This window comes from Muscardinus avellanarius (assembly GCF_963383645.1).
Source record: "Muscardinus avellanarius genome assembly, chromosome: 1".
Lineage (NCBI taxonomy): Eukaryota > Metazoa > Chordata > Mammalia > Rodentia > Gliridae > Muscardinus > Muscardinus avellanarius.
This window is the reverse complement of record NC_137786.1, coordinates 36,440,035-36,460,694: the sequence shown is the minus strand read 5'-3', so window position 1 is coordinate 36,460,694 and position 20,660 is coordinate 36,440,035. Positions and strand designations below refer to the sequence as shown.

Sequence of the window (20,660 nt, the reverse complement as noted above, 5' to 3'; positions counted from 1 at the left end):
ATTATAACAAACCAGAATTAAGCCACTTTTGCTTCAAATTGTCACTCTTACAACAAACAACAGATGACAGTTGGACAGACAAGTCCATTTTTTTTTAAAGTCTTTGAAATACGCACAATCTGGTAGAAATTTTAGGAATAGTAGTATACAGAAGTGGTAGTAAGGATGAATCCAAATTACATTATTCAAGTTTCATTACAATCCACTTCTAAAATGCATCCTGGACTCAACTGAACAAATATTTACGCAGTGTGCATTGTGCCTCCTCTCATTCTTCCAAATGCTGAAATGAACAAAACAGACAAACAAGATAAACCACCGTGGTATTTACACTAGAGTGAAGGAAGGTAGAAGAAAGAGGAGACATGGATTTAAACTTAATAATGTATATATCCAGAACAGATGTATAACACAGAGAAAGCAGTTAAAGGTGGAAAGGTTGGGAATATGATTTTATTCATAAGATCCAAAGCAACTGAAGTCATATTTCTAAGTATTTTACACATAAATAGACATTAATATAAAGATATATTTCCTTTTGTGTGTGTTATTAAATACTGAATTCAGAAGGATTTTATTTTTTATTTTGAAACAAAGTCTTGCTAAAGTACTGTGAACTCAGCCTCCCAAGCACTATCTTCACTTGATGTAATTTTAAAAACCCTATTTTTTAAAAAAAATCATGACTAGCAGCTACTATTATATTTGTAACACTCTTAAAAGTTATTTATCATTTGAAAAACTAATATTTATTGAGTGATTAATCTATACTAATATTACTATTAGCATTTTACATAATCTTTCTTACTGAATCCTAAAAATCCCAAAGCTTTGTGAGGCAGGTAAAATTATTATTTTTATTTTACAGATAATAAAACTGAGACACTGAGAAGTTAGGTGATAGAATTTTATTTTTGAAGTGCAAATACTATATTAAGTAAAGCAGTATTATGTGTGTACGTGTGTATGTGTGTGTGTGTGTATATATATATATATATATATATGAATTATATTGTATGTTTTACCAGAAATATAAAGATTAAATTGGTGATTCTGTGGGGCAGAGGTGATTTTGCAAATAACTCAAAGATGCTCAAGGCTCCAGGGCACAAAGATGGAAGACCACTGGTCTAGATTTTGCTGCATTTTCTGGATAAAGCTGTTTTGTGGCCTAGGTAGTGGAGCTCCAGGCATCTGTTGCTTCAGTAACACAATAGCATTGTTAGAAACTCTGCAAAGAATGCACTTCATGCAAGCACCGGGAATCTTGAAATCGTATCTATCACACACATTAACACTATTCCAGCCCCGTGAGCCTTATTTTCATTGCCACAGTGTGAAGGAGTTTGATCTGGATATTCCAAAGCTCATCCCAGCTCTAATTTCCAAGACTCCATGAACTCTCTCTTCAGCAGGTTTCAGGATAACAGACAAGAAAATACAAGTTCCACAAGAATAGCCCAAACTCCTTCCTCAGACCCAAAATAGTATGAAAATTTGAAATGTACTTAAGGGTACTGCCCACACAAAGTGAGTGGTCATTTTGGAAAATGGAATATTATGTAAATCTCAAATATTTTGCAGAATGAAATGACTTACAAATACTTACTGCATACTGTATCTTATATCATATCACTATAGTTCAAAGAAAATTACTATATCAGGGGAGTATAATTATGGCAATTTTCACTCCAAAAAATTTTAGTAATTGGAATTGTACATGTGAGCATATGAATTTATGATCTTGCTTGGCTTAAGGAAGGTAGGAGAATGCAGATGTCTTCTAAAATCACATTGGAGTCTGTGATTCAGAATGAGTTGAAAAGTTGTAGCCCCAGCAAACTCTGGAAATGTGCTTTGTCTTCCACTTCAGGGCCTGGAGGCTCTCAAGGCATGGCTGGACACTCCATCTTGTACGTCCTCCTGCTGACCGCTCTGATTCCCCGGAACCAAGCCTGCTTCTGTGATCACTACCCATGGACTCAGTGGTCCAGCTGCTCAAAAACCTGTAATTTTGGAACCCAGAGCAGACAGAGGTGGGTAAGAGCTCTGGAGCTTCTTTGTGTGTCCTGGGAGATGTCAATGATGAAGTTAGCAACATCAGAGGTATAACTCTGAGCAGCAGAAGAAAATGAATCTCAAATAAGAACATATGAATTTGGATGGAATTTAAGGTCTTTTCCACATGGAGTTGAACTGAAGATGACTTTTGATCTCCCCATAAAAATAAAGGGTTTCAAATAAATTGAATTAAGTAACTGTGCAGTATTTTTAGTTGACCAAATTTTACTTAAAATTGGTATTCAAGCTTTTACTTTTTCAATTAGCATATAACATTGCTCATCTACAGTTAGTAAGTTAATTATAGAGAACATTTTAGTCATTAAGCCAAGTCTAATAGGACCCCAGTCAAGCAACACGGCTAGCTAGTAGCCTAATTGTTGGCATGTACAGAATGGCAAGAAAATAATGTTTGCTTGATAATCTCAGAAATTCAGTCTTTTCACAAATTCAGACTTCCCATCCCCCACAATTTTTCCAAATCTGTTAGAGGTTTCTGTACCATGGAGATGCTCCCATGATTAGAGGGAGAAAGGCATATGGTGGATCTATTTAAACTAGTATAACACTTTTTAGAGACTTATTTTAGAAAACTCTTTTACATATGTAGTGTGAATCTCATTAAAATTACCAATCGACTTCCAATAAATCATCCACTGACTGTGTGAAAATAGACTTGTTTACAATACTCCTCAAGAGTCCTTCCACTTTAGCATCTCTCTCCTGCCTACCCAACAAAGCACAGGACGTCCCTGCAACTGGGCCCTGCACTCCTCCCCTGCTGGTCTTAGGGCTCCTCCCTGGACAGCTGGTGTTCTCTTTCACCTCTAATTTTTGTCCTTCCCTTCAAATGCCCTTCTGCTTTTTACCTGGAGGATTCACATACATTTTTCAAAATGTACCTCTTGTCACCTTGTCTCTGAATCTGTGGCCCCACATTACCCAGACCCTATCTCAATTATTATACTTGTCACATTGTGTGTTGCAGAAACTCTTTGCTTTCTTCTGTCTTTTCTTTTCCTTCCAGCGCTCTCCTGGAGATCTATCAATGCCAATTTCATGAATGTGACCTGTGCAGTCACATAGGGGCTCCCACATTTAGATGGGCTTCACGCCTGGCCAAATGCCATCTGTCTTGAAGTGCTTTATTTTCAAACAAAAGTCCCTCCTCATTTTCATGTTGTCCTGGGCCACACAAATGATGGAGCTGGTCCTGAGTTCCATTAAACTGTATTAGATGCCTATCGAATGTGCCAATCTGCCTGCTTTTCGATGAGAAATGTTTTTCTTGCATTCTCTAGTGAATGTTCAATATTTTTCTTATAGAGTTGGAGCTACAGTGAATACATTCAAACTTAGTAGCTTTTTCTTCACTATTGCAGACAAATAGTAGCAGATAATTACTATTGGGAGAACTTCTGTGACCAGCTTTGCACCAAACAAGAAACCAGAGAATGTAACTGGCAGACCTGCCCTATAAACTGCCTCCTGGGAGATTATGGACCATGGTCAGACTGTGATCCTTGTGTCAGAAAACAGGTAGGTGATGCATGAACATGCACACCCAGCAAGTCTGAATCATACAAATCCTCTGATCTTGATAGGCTCAATAATACAGAAATGCTGGATTTCTTTAATTTCTGAAAATAAGCCACATTTTTTTTTTTAGTGAAAATTTCATTTCACCCCTTTGGCAGAGGATGAGCGAAGGGATTCATTTTATATGCTTTGCCATCATGTGAACAGAAAAAGGCAATTCTATCTCCAGTGTTGCTATTTTACTTGTCCATATCTGAGTTCCACTGTTCCACTGTTTTTGCCTTCTGAGAATTCTGAAAGCAAAATCACATTTAAAAAAAATAGAGTTATCAGCCCAATGCTTAAAACTAAACAGAAAGGAGAGAAATAAATCAAAAGCCTGACTCCAAACCCTTCCTCTAAATTACCTCTCCCTGTGGGAAAGTCCCCCATTTGTTTACTGTTCCCAGCTATGATATTTACTCAACTACAGCTTATCCCTGTAAGGGCAATGACCCACGTGAACCCCATCAGGATGGCATATGCTGAGCATAAGCACATTAGAAGAGAAAAAGAAACTTACCTGCAGAGCACCCACTCTCTGAGGCCCCTTACATGTATCACTTTATTCAAATGTCACTTTATACTGTGTTTTTCTAACCCATTTTGTAGATTAGTAAATTATAGCACATTAGGTGTTAATTTCCCAAGAGTACACAATTAATAAAGTAACTACATTTTAAACTTGAAATTTCCCAACTTTAGAGTCAGCAATTGTTAGTCTTGTCATAGTTCCATCTTTTCCTGACTCTCCATCTTTCTCCCCACCACTTACAATCTTTAAAGTGTGGAGACTATGCCAACCTTGGTTTCCATGGTGACTTGTTTATGCAAAAGAAGCTCAAAATCCTTTCACACTTATTACTCCATGCTGTCTTTGAGATACAGAGGGACAATTGTTATTGCCTGGAGGAATATAAGGTACAAAGAGACTCTCAGCCAACATGTGTACATTTTATGTAGATAGAATTGAGAACTATTTGATTTGATTTCCAAGTGAGAAGTAGCCATAGAACTTTTTTGACCCATATCTAAATTTTACAGGTTGAAAAACTGAAACCCCAAAAGGTGAAAGGATTGCTAGTAAAATGTAGGAAACATCACCATAGGAAAAATCCCCACTGTGATTGAGAAGCCCAATTTTTTTAGATGCATTTTGACCTTGACCTGCCTTGCAACTGCATTACCTACATTTCTCTTTTTTTCTTTCAGTCTAAGGTCAGATCTGTCTTGCGCCCTAGTCAGTTTGGAGGACAACCATGCACTGAGCCCCTGGCAACCTTTAGACCGTGCATTCCATCTAAGCTCTGCAAAATTGAAGACACTGACTGCAAGAATAAATTCCGCTGTGACAGTGGTAAAGTACTTTTAGAAAATGTCCAGTGTCCACAAAGAAAGACTTGACTAAATCAAAGCTATTCCAAGTGACTGCCAGTAAAAAGCTATGAGACAGAAGTCCCACTCTATTTCAAGAATGGGGGACAGAAATGTTAAGCAACAAATTACCACTATATTCATAAGTGAAACTACAGTTTTTAAGTTATAATCATCTTGACCACTTACCTAATTCATTTCAGGTCTCAACCTTGTTATAAAGTGGGGAGGGGTGAAGAAAAATATAGGCATATATTTTAATTGGCTACTAATAAACACAAATCTATAATGAAGATAATTGAAAAAATAGTGACAGATTAAAGGATTTTCACAGACTGTTGAGATGTCATGCTGTGGAAAGACTGGAAATGATAAGGCAAATTTTCTTGCTGGGCTCCAAATAAAATTTCAGAAGACAAGATCAAAATGAGTTAAATCATTGGCAACATTACCATCAAGTCCAATATTCATTCACATGCATAAAATCTGATATTTAAGTTTCATTATATTATAATCAAATCTTGATATTTAATCACAATGTCTTATCTTGTTAATTAACATCTCTTTCATGTTTACCATTTTGAACAGTCTACATCAGATTTCTGCATAGTTTTCAGTAAAGGTCCAGATGGCAAATATTTTAGCTTTTGTGTGCCATATGGCATAACTTGCTACCGCATTGTGGCACCAAAGATGTCCTTGACGGTACATAAACAAACAAGCATGGCTGTGCTCTGATAAAACTGTATTTACAAAAACAAGTGCAGGTTAATTTTAGCACAGGAGCCGTAGTTCACTGACTTCCCATCTATATAGTCAATTTGAAGTTGCAACAAAATTAAATTTCAGAAGAATAAACTCTACATCATTTCTTTGGTATATACTGAAAAATATTTATAACCAGATAGAAAATTTTAAATTCCACAGAAAATTGACCCGAGACTTTGGAACTAATGGATTTTTTTCATGATACCCCAATTCTAGAGAATGAGGAAGGGCTTGGGGTAAATATACATCATGTGTATGCAAATAAAATTATGCCATTAAGGGATTTCAAGGGGCGATAAGAGCAAAATCTTGATGACAATGGCTAAGAGTAATACAAACTTAAGCCTCACACCCAGAATATTAACTAAGTTTTAAATCCTTCAGATAGTTCAATGAAACTTAAAAGGTGCTCTAAAAGAGCTTGGAAATAATCTAGAACTAGTTAGACATGTTGGTGCATGCTTGTAACCTCATTACTTGGGGGAGGTTATTTGCTGAGACAGGAAGGTCAAAGGTTCAAGACCAGCCTCAGCAACTTAGTAAGACCCTCAGCAACTTAATGAGACTCTGTTTCAAAATAAAAGATAAAGTAGAGCTGGTGGTGTAGAGATAGAATGCCCCTGAGTTCAATCCCCAGTATCACAAAAAACAATAATAACTAATAGCATATATATAATATTAATATTAATCAATAGTACATCATAGAACTATATTCTTATTGTTATATGTAATATAAAATTATACTATACTTTATACATTACATATAGGTCTTTTTTATATGCTCCACTTCTGGGACAATGAGACAAACCAGGTTAAAATCAGGGTCTAAAACTAAAGTACAAGTATTTGAAGCTTGAAAAATAGTTTTCAAAACAAATAACCAGGAACATCTCTTTTATTTAGTAGATGTTACAAAATAGTTACAGGAAACTTTGAATGGGACAAAACGTTCACACCTTGAGAAGGCTCTTTATTCATCCATGGATCACCAAAACATAATAGTGATGTCAAAAAAGGTAGCCATGGAAGCACAGCTGGTTTCCAATTTATTAGCAATGTATCCATAGCTATTAATAAAAACTAAACTGAGTTATCCCAACATTTGGGAGTCTGAGACAGGAGGATCATGGTTCACAAACAGCCTCAGCTACTTAGTGAGGCCCTTTGCAACTCAGTGAGACCCTGTTTCAAAATAAACATTTTTAAAAAGGGCTGGACATGTAGCTCGGAAGTAGAATGCCCTTGGGTTCCAATCCCAGTACAAAAAAAATTTTAAAAAACCTGAGTTATCACAAGCCCATGATGATTGGTAAGCAGCTGCTACACAGAGCTCCCTGCTTTCCAGACTCTTTACCCTGACCTCTGATATACTCCCCAAATCCAACCTTTGACTGTAGGACCCTGGTGCAGGTGCAGGACATACTCACCTTTTATTTTCTGCCTCGTAATTGTCATTCAGTCTCCCTAAGACTAAATATATTATTTTAAGGAACACATGAATTGTTGAAAATTATCCACAAGGTCAATTCCCATGTACAGTGTCAACCTTCTCTCTTCAAGTCCTAATTTCAATCATACGAAAATGAGAGAATTTGCAGCTTGTTATAAAAATGACATGCCATTGCAGTACCAAAAATCAGTTTCAGTAAATGAAAGAATGTGTACAGCATGTAAATAATTGCATTAGTAGCTCCACATGTCAATAGCCCCTCCTCATCCACGGTGCCACTGTCACGGTTTCAGTTTCCCACAGTCAACCAACAGAACAAAAGTAGTAAATGAAAACATTGCAGAAATAAACAAGTCACCTGTTTTAAATTACACGTCATTCTGAACAGAGTGATGAAATCTTGTGTCATCCCATTCTGTCACCCAGGACAGGGATCACCCTTTTGTCGAGTGTACCCATGAGATATAGACTACCTGCTCATCTGTATTAGTTGTCATGAGATCAACGGTCAAGCCGTGGCAGTGCTTGTGTTTCTAAGCCCTTATTTTACTTAGCACTGTTCCCCAAAGCACACGCGTACTGTTAATAGCAATTTGTATATCTCAAATACAAGCCACAAAATGCTTTATTTCAGCATAAAAAAGTAGTAAGCTATGGTTACTGAAATAAAGGGTTAGAATGAATCTTCTATCTATGAAATTATGAAGAAGGACAAAGAGATCTGTGCTAGTTTTTTGTTACACTCAGACTGCCAAACGTATGGCCAGAGTGTGTGATAGGTGCTTAATTAAAACGGAAAATATTGGGTTTAGTGCTATCTGAAGTCTCAGACATTTGTTGGGAGTCTTGAAGTCCATCTCTCACAGATAAAGGAGGAGTTCTGTATATGCATTGCTGGCTTAAGTATGCCGATTCTAAAACTCTTGCAATATTCAAACTACCCTTACTCTTTTGTACCCTTTCTTTGGTGTAAGATATGTTTATGACTTACAATGTCTCTTCCTTTCTGTGTTCTATTCTGTTGGGTCTCTATGGCCTATCATCAGTCCTATGCTATCTCAGAGGCCTATTACTAAACATCACTTGGGGGGCACCCTCTTCCTGTCAACCCTGCCCTTGCTAATCAGCCCTTTCCAATGCCTCTAGAATATCAAATGAATAAGGGGTTGTTTTTGTGTGTATTCTCGCATAGAAAGAATCCTGCTCACAAAGCTAGGATAATAAAAACTGTACCCTACATAAGTATCTCTATTTCCTTATAATAAATTTATGATGTTTTTCTAAAATAAAACCAAACCAAAACTTCTATTTTTCTTAAATTTTCAAGTGCTGGGCTTGAAACTTTGAAAAAAATAATAAAGGTCTTTGTTTAATGAAAATCCCTCTTCAATTCAAATGTTCTATTGTTTAGGGAAAAAAATACTAAAGATACACTGTTTAAAAAAGAAGTATCTTCCAGGTTCTATCTTGAGATTGACAGAAATTCAATTCCATCTTTATTTTCAGTCTTTTATGATTATGGTGTTCATAAGTATAATTATAATAATGGTCTGGACACAATGAAAGATCTTGAATAATCAAATGAAGGCAATTATTTTTATTATACTTTACCTTTTAAGTGAAGATTATTAACCAAAAAATCTTGAAACTAAGTGCTTTTAGGGATATCCTGCATTAATAAAAAATTAATTTGACCGAATACAAAATTTCCACTAAGCATTTTAGTTGGTCAAAATAGTAATGAATAGCTATAATGAGATGCTGACCACAACTTAAAGTAACTAACTGGATAATCTAAAGACAATTATTGTCAATGCAACCTGTATGGAATGGTACAGAGGTCAGTATCCCTGAAGACAAGGCAAGAGAGTGAGGGACAGGAGGGAAATATCTGTTACTTCATTCAAGGCATTTCAGTTTATACAATATACAGACACATAGGGATTCCAAACAGTCTTTTGAAATTCACCGAGACCAAAAGTGGAGGAAATTATCTGAGTTCCTGGAGTTTGTATCATTTCCCAAATTTACTCATGTAACTTGCAATTCAGCTCTCTAACTTGTCTAAAATATAGCTAGATATAGTAAATTATGTAATAAAACAATTATATACAGTAATTTTATATGGAAAGTGTATAGTGAGAATATTTAATGAAATGAATAGTAATTATGTTATAAAATGATTACTTATATAAAATTCATAGATCCTATGTGTGCAATTTAATTTTCACAAATGTATAAAAGCATGTAAACAACCCTCAATGAAAATATAGAAATTTTTCATAAAAACAAAAGGTTCCCCTTTTTTCTAATTCCTCACCTTATTCTCATTCTTATAAAAATATGAAGAATCATATAGCCTGAATATTATGTTTTGCTTCTTTCATACAGCATAAAATTTTAGAGCTTCTTCAGTGTTATTAGTTTACCAGCAGTATGTGTGTGTGTGTGTGTGTGCGCGCATGCATGTGTATGTGTGTATTGTAGAAAATAAATCATTTTTTAATAAAAACTAGGGCCAGACTTTGCCATCTGAATCAAAACAAAATTCTGAACTGTTAATTCTCACAATCTCTACAGCAAGCTCACTGTAATGGAATTCTAGAATTACTTCTCTTTTTTAAAAACAATCTCCCTGATGACAACTAAAATTCTATGGTAACTCATGTAATCCTAAAAACTAGGGAAAGCAGCAGTTTATCCTTCCCTTTTTATGTCTTCCTAAACCTTTATCAAAAGTAATGAAAACTTGTCCTCATCTTTTCACTAAACATTAAAGCATTTGTATTTGAACTCAATAAATCGCTTCTTAGATTATAACACATTGCAATGTTGTTGTATGCTTTCCTTGACCAGGGCGCTGCATTGCTAACAAATTAGAGTGCAATGGAGAAAATGACTGTGGAGACAATTCAGATGAAAGAGACTGTGGAAGAACAAAGGCAGTGTGCTCACGGAAGTACAATCCCATCCCTGGTGTGCAGCTGATGGGCGCTGGGTATGTGACACCCTGTTATTATCTGGGGAGAAGGTGTCTTAGAACCAATGAGCTGAAATCAGCAGTGAAGCTGTGAGCCCTATCACTGCCTATCATCCTCATTAACAATTGTTCCTCCTCCTCTTCCTCCTCCTCCTCCTTCTCTTCCTCCTTCTTTTCTCCTCTTCTTCCTTCTTCTTTGGTACTGGGAATTGAACCCATGGACATTTAACCTCTGAGCTACATCCCCCAACCTTTTGTATTTTCATATTTTGAAACAGGGCCTCGGTAAATTGCTCCGGCTGGCCTCAAACCTGCAATCCTCCTGTCACAGCCTACCAATTACCAAGATTACAGGAGTGTACCACCATGCCTAACTTACTATATCCATCAGTACTGTCTCTGATACTTGGTTTTCATTTTCAGGTACCATGAAATAAAATAATTTAGCATGTTCTCATTTAGTTTGTGCCATGAAATGTTATAGGCCCTTCATAAACATTTCATGTTTTAATTCATATACACCCCTCTGAAAGCCTTGGAATATATCAGGACAGCTTATTAGAAGGCCAGCCAATATTAGAAATGCCAGCAAGGAGTCCTGGGATTAGGTCTTAAGTAGATAAATAACCACTCAGAAACACCAGGAGCAAATTGAGAAAGAATATATCAGAAAAGTGTGTCCATGGGTGTGTTGAAAGGTAAAAGTTAGAGAAGTCTATTTAGTTTTTTGGTGTGAGAAGCAAGCCCAGAGATAGCTAAATGGTTATAAAAACCAGAAAGAAAGGAGTTAGGCAAGCAAAATAAATAGATTCTTTCAATGAGGTAACTAAAAAGTGTGAAAGGGAGAGGTGAGTGAATATGGCTGGGGATCCTCTCCCATGGACCATGTGATGTATTGGAGGTCAGCATAGATTAAAGGCAAAAGCTCAGACTTTCCTCTCTCTCTATTCTCAACAAACTGAAAGACTGAGCCTCAGAAGGTATAACAAAACTGTCCAAGTCTACCAAGCAGTAAAAGGTGGAACCCGGATTCTAATCTCGACTTCAAAACCCAGGTTATTTCCATCATTTTATGCTATTTCAGGACAATAGCCACTTAGAGATTAGAAAATATTGGAAGAAACCTCAAGAGACCACCAAACCCCATCTTTGGACAGTACTCAGAGATTCTAATATTTCTATTTCAGCACTATCCAGTCATGCATGCACTGGGGGTTTAGCACGGGGTTCTAAGTTGACTAGGCTGAGTCAGAGCCTTGGAACAGTTTAGAAAATATGAGAAGTCAATGAAAACAGAAGAACTAAGCCTTAGTTTGAAGCATAAGAAAAATCAGTAAAAATATTTTCCAGAGCCTTCCCATTGTCCCCTTCAAATTTTGGCCAGAAGGCAGCTAATTTGCCATCAGCTTCATACTGGACTTTTAAAAAATGTAAGTCTTCACTTATGTTGCCAGAGTTACATAACATGAAATCTTGAGGCTTGAAAGACAAACTGCCATAATTACAAAACCAGAAGCCATTGAACAAAACTCAAGAGCTCCAGTAAAACAGAAAAGACTTCAGTCTGGAAGTAAGAGGAGGCTGTTCTGCAACTCACTGCATCTTAGCCACGTCATGTAACATCTTTGGGCCTTAGTTTTCCTCATCTGTATGTTGGTTGACTACAGACTGATTTCAGGTCTGTCCTAAGAGTTTCTAATTACTGCTGGTTTCGATGGGAGCATTTCAGCATCTTATTTTTTATCAGTGTTCAGAAATGGTCTGCTTTATTTTCTTTCCCGGGAAGAAAAACCTCAGTCCAAATCACCCACTGATAATCACATTTTCTAGTGTTCTGATTGATGAAGAGTGACATCACAAACTCACCTCTTGTTCCATTGCCCTAGACTCTGCAGTTACAGATGGGGAGGACCACATGCTATGTGTACTTTGGCAGGACGACCGTGTGGCCTTTTGCCAATCTGAAATGTTTTCCCAAGGATTCTCAGAAATGAGCAAAAGCTGCTGGCATAGGGACAGCCAGTCCTTTCCTTGCTTCCTCAGGGACAGAGAGTTTTGAGAATTGCTTACTGTAATTGATTTCTAATCTGCTGGTCTTAGAATTTCTGCCTCTTCCATTACACAAACACACCCTGCCTCTATCTCCCCTGCCCCCAGCATATTCCTAGGTGGTTGTACCTTTATTTGAATGACATCTCTCCAAGAAAAATGGACAGAAAATTCCTACATTGCCAACATCAGTCACCAGTACTTATATCTGAGCCAAGAGTCAGGCAATAATAGCATGCAATTTATTTTTCCTCCATCTTAGCCAAGGTACAAATATAAAAACACATTCATGTACACATACACACATGTATGTATTTTAATTTATTAGAGGTCAGACACATAAGCAAATGGGATAAAAGCACTTCAGAAGACTAACATATTAAATGTCAGTATGTGTTTGAAACATGAAAATATTTACAGTCATTCTAAACATTTCATAAGAGAGAGGAAAGATTGGAACTAAAAACTGTTGCCTAGTTGGCTTAGCTCCTAAAAGATTCTTCAGGAATGCCCAATGGAACCAACTCCAAAAAAAAATCTTACCTTTAAATGCTCTGCAAGTATCTGCTCAGATTTCTCATGATCTAGGAAACGTTTTGCTCAAACATTTTCTTATTTTTTACAAATTAAGTACATAGTATAAGGCAGTATAATATGACTAGTTCTTTTCCCCATTGAGCCTTAACTTAGACAATGCAAATGAATGAGTTACATACAAACCCACCTGTGTTTGTCATGTGAGTGCAAGTACTTTGGAAAGTTCTTCCCAGAACAGCTTCTCAAATGTCCTCCTTCAAATAACTGTGGTTACAAATTCAACTATGAATTAAAGCAAGTCTCAAACTGTGTTTGCAACTCTATGAGTCCAATGTTCATTTTGAAGAACCCACAGGAACCAATCCTTTTTAAAACAGCTTTATTGAGATGTAATGTGTATGCCATACAATTCAGCCACTTAAAGTAGGCAATTTAATCATTTAGTATAATCACAAACTTATGTAATAATCACCCCAATATAATTTTAGAACATGTTGAACAATCCCTTCCCCTGTAAAAAATAAAACAAACAAACAACAACAAACCCTTTGTACCTGTTTTACAATATGGCTGCACCATTTTATATCTCCATTAGTTTTATTTGATCAAAAATTTCTCTGCATCTTCATCAGCATTTTTTATCCATATATTTAGTTAAAGCCATCCTAGTGGGTGTGAAGTAGTATCTCATTGTGGTTTTGATTGGCATTTTCTGAATGACTCTGTAGGCATTTGTATATCATCTTTTTTGAGGGGCCTGGTACTCAGGATTGAACCCAGGGGCATTCTGCCTCTGAGCTACACTCTCATCTGCTTTTATTTTGAAACATCGTCTCCCAGTTGGTCATAGTGATGCACCCTTGTAATGCCAGTACTTGGAAGTCTGAGACAGAAGGATCACAGGTTTAAGGACAGCCTCCACAACTTAAGGAGACTCTCAGTAACCTAGTGAAACCCTGTTTCCAAACAAAAAATAAAAAGGATAAAGGATGTAGTTCAAAGTTATAATGCCCCTGAATTCAAAGAAAAAGAAGAAAGGAAGAAACAGGGTCTCTAAGTTGCTGAGGGTCTTGTTAACCTTCTGAGGCTGGTCTTGAACCTGTGATCCTCTTGTCTCAGACTCCCAAGTACTTGGATTACAGAAATGTACAACCACACCTGGATCATATATCTTCTATGAAGAATACCTATTCAGATATTCAGATTCCTTGCCCACTTTTTAATAGTGCTTTTTTTTTTTTTTTTACTATTGGATTCTAAGTGTTCTCTATACATTCTGTAAGTTCCTCAGCAGATATGCGATAAAAAAATTATTATCTCCTGTTGCAAGTTGTTTATTCACTTTCTTAAAAGTATCCTTTGAGCCTGGCATGGTGGCAAATGCTTCTAATCTCAGCGTTCAGGAGGCAGAGACCAGATGATCACGGTTCATGGACAGCCTCAGCTATTAGCGAGGCCCTTTGCAATTTAGTGAGACCCTTTTTCAAGAAATAAAAAAGACTAAAAAACAGGGCTAGGGGGTGTACCTTGGAGGTAGAATGCCCCTGAGTTTCATACCCAGTATCACAAAAAAGTATCATTTGAAGTGCAAAAAGTGTTCATTCTGATAAAGTTCAATATATTTATTTCTTCTTTTGTGGCAGGTGCTTTTGGTGCCATATCTAAGAAGGCTTTGATTAACCTAAGACCAAAAGATTTAATCTTATATTTTCTTCTTATTCTATAGTTTTAGCTCTATATTTAAGACTATGATCTATTTTGAATTTTTTGTATCATATGATAAAGGAGTCCAACTTCATTCATGATGATATGACCACTAAACTGTCCAAGCTCCATTTATTTGTAAAGATTATTTCTCCTGGTTGAATTGTCTTGAGACTCTTGTCAAAAATCAAGTGACCACAGACATATGGTATTTCTGGACTCTTATTTCAGGCTCATTTATTTACGTATCTATTCTCATGTTAGTATCACACTGTCTTGATTACTCTCACTTTAAAGCAAGCTTCACATCAGGAAGTGCAATTCTTCTTTGTCATTTCTCAAGATTGTCTGGCTATTCCGGATCTCTTGTAATTCCAGCTGAATTTAGAATTAGCTTAAAAATGGCCAGGCATGATGGCGTACGCTTGTAATCCCCGCGCATGGGAGGTGGTGACAAGAGGATCCCACAGGATCAAGAGACCCTGTTTCCAAATAAAAGTATAAAATAGATCTGGGAGTATAGCCCAGAGGTAGAAGGGTTTCCAGGAACCCCAGTACCACCAAAAAAAAAATTAGCTTAAAAATGAATTATAGATCAGTTTGGGAAGTACTCCAATCTTAACAATTAAACTCTTCCAATCTATGAACATGAAATGCCTTTATATTTATTGAGGTCTTATTTAACATCTTTAATAGTATTTTATACTCTTAATGTAGAAGTTTTAGAAGTCTTTTTAAAATATATTTCTGAGGATTTTATTTCTTTTTTTCCAGTACTAGGGATTGAACCCAAGGACATTCTACCTCTGAGCTACATTCCCAGCCTTGTTTTTCATTCTTTATTTTTGAAACAGGGTTTCACTAAGTTGCGGAGGGCCTCACTAAGTAGCTGAGGCTGGCCACAAACCAGTGATCTTCCCTTCTCAACTCCCAAGTACTGGGATTACAAGTGTGAGCCACCACATCTGGCTGATTTTAGATGCTATTACAAATCAAATTGCTTTTCTAAATTAACTTTTGGATGCTCATTGCTATGGAATAGAGACAGATTTGATTTTATTAAATATTCATACTTTTACATTTATTTTTTTTTGGTGCATTGTAGCCATACATCTTAGATAAAAGATGGTGGAGACATACATGCACAGGTCACCCAATTAGCCCTTACCCAATTCCCGCCCCATTCCCTCCTCCTCCCTCCTTCCCATGCTTGGCTTAATGATTGACTTTGATATGTTTGTTTAAGCACATCATGTGCTTTAGAGAGTTTCCCTCTTCTCCCTCCCATTCCCTCACTTAGATCCCTTATTTGCTCATTCTATAGAATCTCCTTCTTCATCTAGATTTTCTCCTATTACCCAATTCTCCCTAGCTTTCGCATATTAGGGAAAGCATCGATTTCTTATTTTTTTGTGACTGACTAATCTCACTTGGCATAATGTCCTCCAGTTCCATCCATTTCCCTGTAAATGATGCAATTGTGTTTTTTCTTTATGGCTGAGTAAAATTCCATTGTATACATATCCCACAGTTTTGTAATCCATTCATCTGTTGATGGACATCTTGGCTGGTTCCATAGTTTGGCTATGGTGAATTGTGCAGCGATGAACATAGATACACATGCATTAGTTTGGTAGTTTAGTTTCCATTCATTTGGGTAGATACCCAGAAGTGGTATTGCTGGATTGAATGATAGAGTTGTTCCCATTCTTCTGAAGATTCTCCATACTGTTTTCCAAAGTTGTTGCACTAATTTGCAATGTATTAGAGTTCCCACTTCTTCACATCCTTGCCAGCATTTGTTGTTGTTTGTGTTTTGAATGATTGCCATTCTAATTGGAGTTAGGTGAAATCTCAGGGTAGTTTTGATTTGCATCTCTCTGATGGCCAATGATGTTGAGCGTTTTTCATTCATTTATTGGCCATTTGAATTTCTTCCTTCGTGAAGTGTCTATTTAATTATATTGCCCATTTTTTGATTGGGCTATTTGTTTTCTTAGTGCTGAGTTTCTTGAGTTCTCTGTATAATTTTTAATTTGCACATATTAATTATCCAGATTTATGGGATAGAGTGTAACATTTCAATACACGTAAATATGTAATTATTGGATCAGGGCAATTGACATATCTATCATCTCAAACGTATACTATTTCTTTGCATTGGGAGAAGTCATAATTCTCTTTCCTAGCTATTTTGAAATATTCTATTCATTGTTGCCAACTATAGTATCTTACTGTGTTACATGGCATTAGAAGTTCTCTCTTTTATCCAACTGTACCCTGTATTAATTGACCATACTTTCTCCATTCCTTCCTCCTCCACACCCTTCCGAGGCTCTAACAACCTTATTCTCTTCTATACTTCTTCAAGATCAACTTTTGCTTCCACATATAAGTGTGAACACTCAGTATTTGTCTTTCTGTTCCTACTCATTTCACTTGATATATCGTCCAGTTCTATTCATGTTTCAACAAATGTCAGAATTTCAATCTTTCCATGGTTGAATAATATTCCCTTGTGCATATATACCATATTTTCTTTATCCACTCATCTGTTGATGGACACTTAGGTTGATTCTATATCTTGGCTATTATGAATAGTGATGTAATAAACATGTGAGCGTGGATGTTCTTTCAACATACTGATTTCATTTTCTTTGGCTATATAATCAGTAGAAGGATGCTGTATTATGTAATAGCTGAATTTCCAGTGTTTTCCAGAATCTCCATTTTGGTTTTCATAATGGTGGTACTAATTTATATTCTCACTAACAATTTCTGAGAGTTCTCCTTCCCCTGTAACCTTGCCAGTATTTGATACTTTTTGCTGTTCTTTCCATAGATAATAGCATTTGAACTGGGGCAAGATAAAGTCTCATTGTGATTTTGATTTGCATTAGGAATGCACTTGATTTTTTTTTTTGTCTATTGATCTTGAATCCTCTAGGAAATCACTCTTGAACTTAATGTGTGACCTGTTTAATGAAATGGGTGTCAAATTAGGAAAACTATGTATTGTTTTTTCTTTAGAATATCCTAGGAGGCCAGGCTTCTGCTAACTATTAATTCCCATAACTACCCTAAGGAAGCAATTATAACCTTCATTTTTCAAGCAAGTAAACAATTTCAGAAGCTAAAACTTTGTGTGTATGTGTGTATATATTTTTACACAAATGCAATGATAGTGATAAAAAATTCACAAGTACTTATATTAGTCAACAATTTATTTTTAATGACCTAACATTAGATTTACAACTTTCAAATTCTCTTTACTCCTTTTTTATTTACAAGGATGTTGTCAGCTGGTTAGAATAAGTGCCTGAGTCACTGATGAAATTTTTTGCTTTAAATCCAAGTGCCTCGCCGGGCATGGTGGCACATGCTTGTAATCCCAGTACTTGGGAGGCTGAGACAGGAGGAGTGCACCAGTTTGAAACCAGCCTCAGCTATTTAGTGAGGCTCTCAGCAACTAAGTGAGAACTTGTTTCCAAATAAAATATAAAATAGGTCTAGGAGTGTATCCTGGAGGTAGAAAGACCCTCAGTACCATAAATAAATAAATGAATAAATTAATTAATTAAAGCAAGTGCCTAGTATCACATAGCAAGCTACTTTTGAAGTCCTGTTTCAAACAGACGAGCTTATTTATCTTTTCTCAGTTCTGTGTGGTGGTCATGGGAAACAATATTGCATCCTGTGCAAGGGGTGAAACCTTTTAGGTGCATTTTGTATCTTAAGTTAATATTATAGAAGTACAGAAATGGAAATGCAGGTGGCAGATGACCTTGAGGACCTGCAGAGTCTTCTGGAGCACCCTGCCACCATGAGAACAGACAAGCGCACTTGAGGATCCTGAGGTGGGTGGGTGGGAGTGTGAGTCCACTGCTACATGGCATTTCACAGAGATGTTCTCTAAAGCCATGTTATCTGTTCTATGGAGGGCAAGGTTATCTTGTAAAATGTACTTGGAGACTGAAAATTTATATTTTAAAGGCTCTATATAATATAGATGATAATTTTAATTGATTGCAATTAATAAATTATATAATACATTTTATAATACGTATTTTGTCATCTATATAATATAGCATTACCAAACTTTTTTACAAAAGCTACTTAGTTTACAGAATATAGGTTACAGTCTCTAAAATTTTGGAATTTTGGATTCAAAATACTGGCATCTCAGAGATATTTTTCATCTATCACAAAATAATTGCTTAAATATGTAGCTTGTCCTAAATTAATTAACATTCCCATGCCTTGATCTCCTCAATCATAAAATGGACATAAGCATATAGTTATAGTACTATAGTATACAATTATATACACAAGTTAATTATCCATAAAGCACTTACTATTGCTTGCTTTATAGTAAATGGTATAAGCATTTGTTAAAACAATGTATTTTAAATATTATAATTAGTAATTAATAAAAGCATAGTATTATTACAATTCCACCAAAATGCTGATATTACTATCTTACTATTAGCTCTCTAGAAAAATTCCTTAAATACATGTAAGGAAGAAAGTGGGCCCAAAATGGTACTTCTTATGTAACAGTCTATGTCATAATCTACTTCCAAAGTTTGCCCTTGCTTTGGAAGTCTATATAAAACATAAACTCAAAATGTATTTAATGCTGAAATCTTAGAACAATTTTGGATTCAAAATACTGGCATCTCAGAGATATTTTTCATCTATCACAAAATAATTGCTTAAATATGTAGCTTGTCCTAAATTAATTAACATTCCCATGCCTTGATCTCCTCAATCATAAAATGGACATAAGCATATAGTTATAGTACTATAGTATACAATTATATACACAAGTTAATTATCCATAAAGCACTTACTATTGCTTGCTTTATAGTAAATGGTATAAGCATTTGTTAAAACAATGTATTTTAAATATTATAATTAGTAATTAATAAAAGCATAGTATTATTACAATTCCACCAAAATGCTGATATTACTATCTTACTATTAGCTCTCTAGAAAAATTCCTTAAATACATGTAAGGAAGAAAGTGGGCCCAAAATGGTACTTCTTATGTAACAGTCTATGTCATAATCTACTTCCAAAGTTTGCCCTTGCTTTGGAAGTCTATATAAAACATAAACTCAAAATGTATTTAATGCTGAAATCTTAGAACAATTAAGTAAGTGGAACAAGAGAAACTTGTAGAGTGAGAGGGAAGGAAACAGATTTGGCTTCCAGCCCTGTTTGGAGCCCTTATCATGGACTGTGAAAAAAAAAAAAATCAGGCTTTTCTTCATGTCATTTTTCATGAGTCAAAACTGTTTAGGAAAAGGAATTTCTTTCATATAAATAAAATAAATGTTAAAGACTGCTTTACATCTATCGGATTTTTGAAAATTACTTTGTTTCTAGATTTCATTTTCTGGCGGGAGAACCCAGAGGAGAAGTTCTTGATAACTCTTTCACTGGAGGAATATGTAAAACTGTCAAAAGCAGCCGAGCAAGCAATCCATACCGTGTTCCGGCCAATCTGGAAAATGTCAACTTTGAGGTATGACAGTATATTGCTGTGGCAGCTCCCACACCAGTGATGGCGATGAGCTAAATTTCTAATTAAAAATTAGTAATGAATGGACAGAATGCAAAGGTCATCATCAACTTTAAATCACCTATCACATGTTTGTATTTAATCCTTTCACAACCCAGAGAGGTCAGGGTTATTATCATAAATTCACAGATGAAAAATTTTAATTTGCTCAAAATCAAACATCTAGAAAGTACTGGATGAGCCAGGCATGGTGGCGCACTCTTGTAATCCCCGCGCTTGGGAGGCTGAGACAGAAAGATCTCACAGGTTCGAAGCCAGCCTCAGCTACTTAGTGAGGCTTTCGGCAACTTAGCAAGACCCTGTTTCCAAATAAAATATTTTAGAAAAAGGTCTAAGAGTATAGCCCGGAGGTAGAAAGCCTCTGGGTTCCACCCCTAGTACCACCAAAAAAAAAAAAAAAAAAAAGTACTGGATGAGAGTATGGAGCATATAAAAGTGCCAGCTTCCTAAGAACACTTATGATGAGTCCAAGTCCAGGAAGTAAGCATTGCTTACTTTCTTTCCTACTTCATTTGTGGCTTTGGTTACTTTGCTTGTTTTCCTAAGTGGCAATGATCAGCATGCTCTCCACC

General features: G+C 36.0%; 1 protein-coding gene across 2 annotated transcripts in view; it reads left to right on the top strand.

Moving 5' to 3' along the window:
* Window positions 1–1,893: 1,893 nt before the first annotated feature.
* Window positions 1,894–20,660, top strand: part of C6 (complement C6) — a gene marked incomplete at both ends in the record, with an annotated part of 70,428 nt that continues 51,661 nt past the window's right edge. For both annotated transcript variants that reach the window (XM_080703580.1, XM_080703579.1), the window contains 5 exons: window positions 1,894–2,036; window positions 3,444–3,600; window positions 4,852–4,996; window positions 10,088–10,229; window positions 19,893–20,031. In XM_080703580.1, coding sequence (XP_080559706.1) covers window positions 1,894–2,036; window positions 3,444–3,600; window positions 4,852–4,996; window positions 10,088–10,229; window positions 19,893–20,031 — 726 coding nt within the window. The remainder of the gene's footprint in view (window positions 2,037–3,443; window positions 3,601–4,851; window positions 4,997–10,087; window positions 10,230–19,892; window positions 20,032–20,660) is intronic.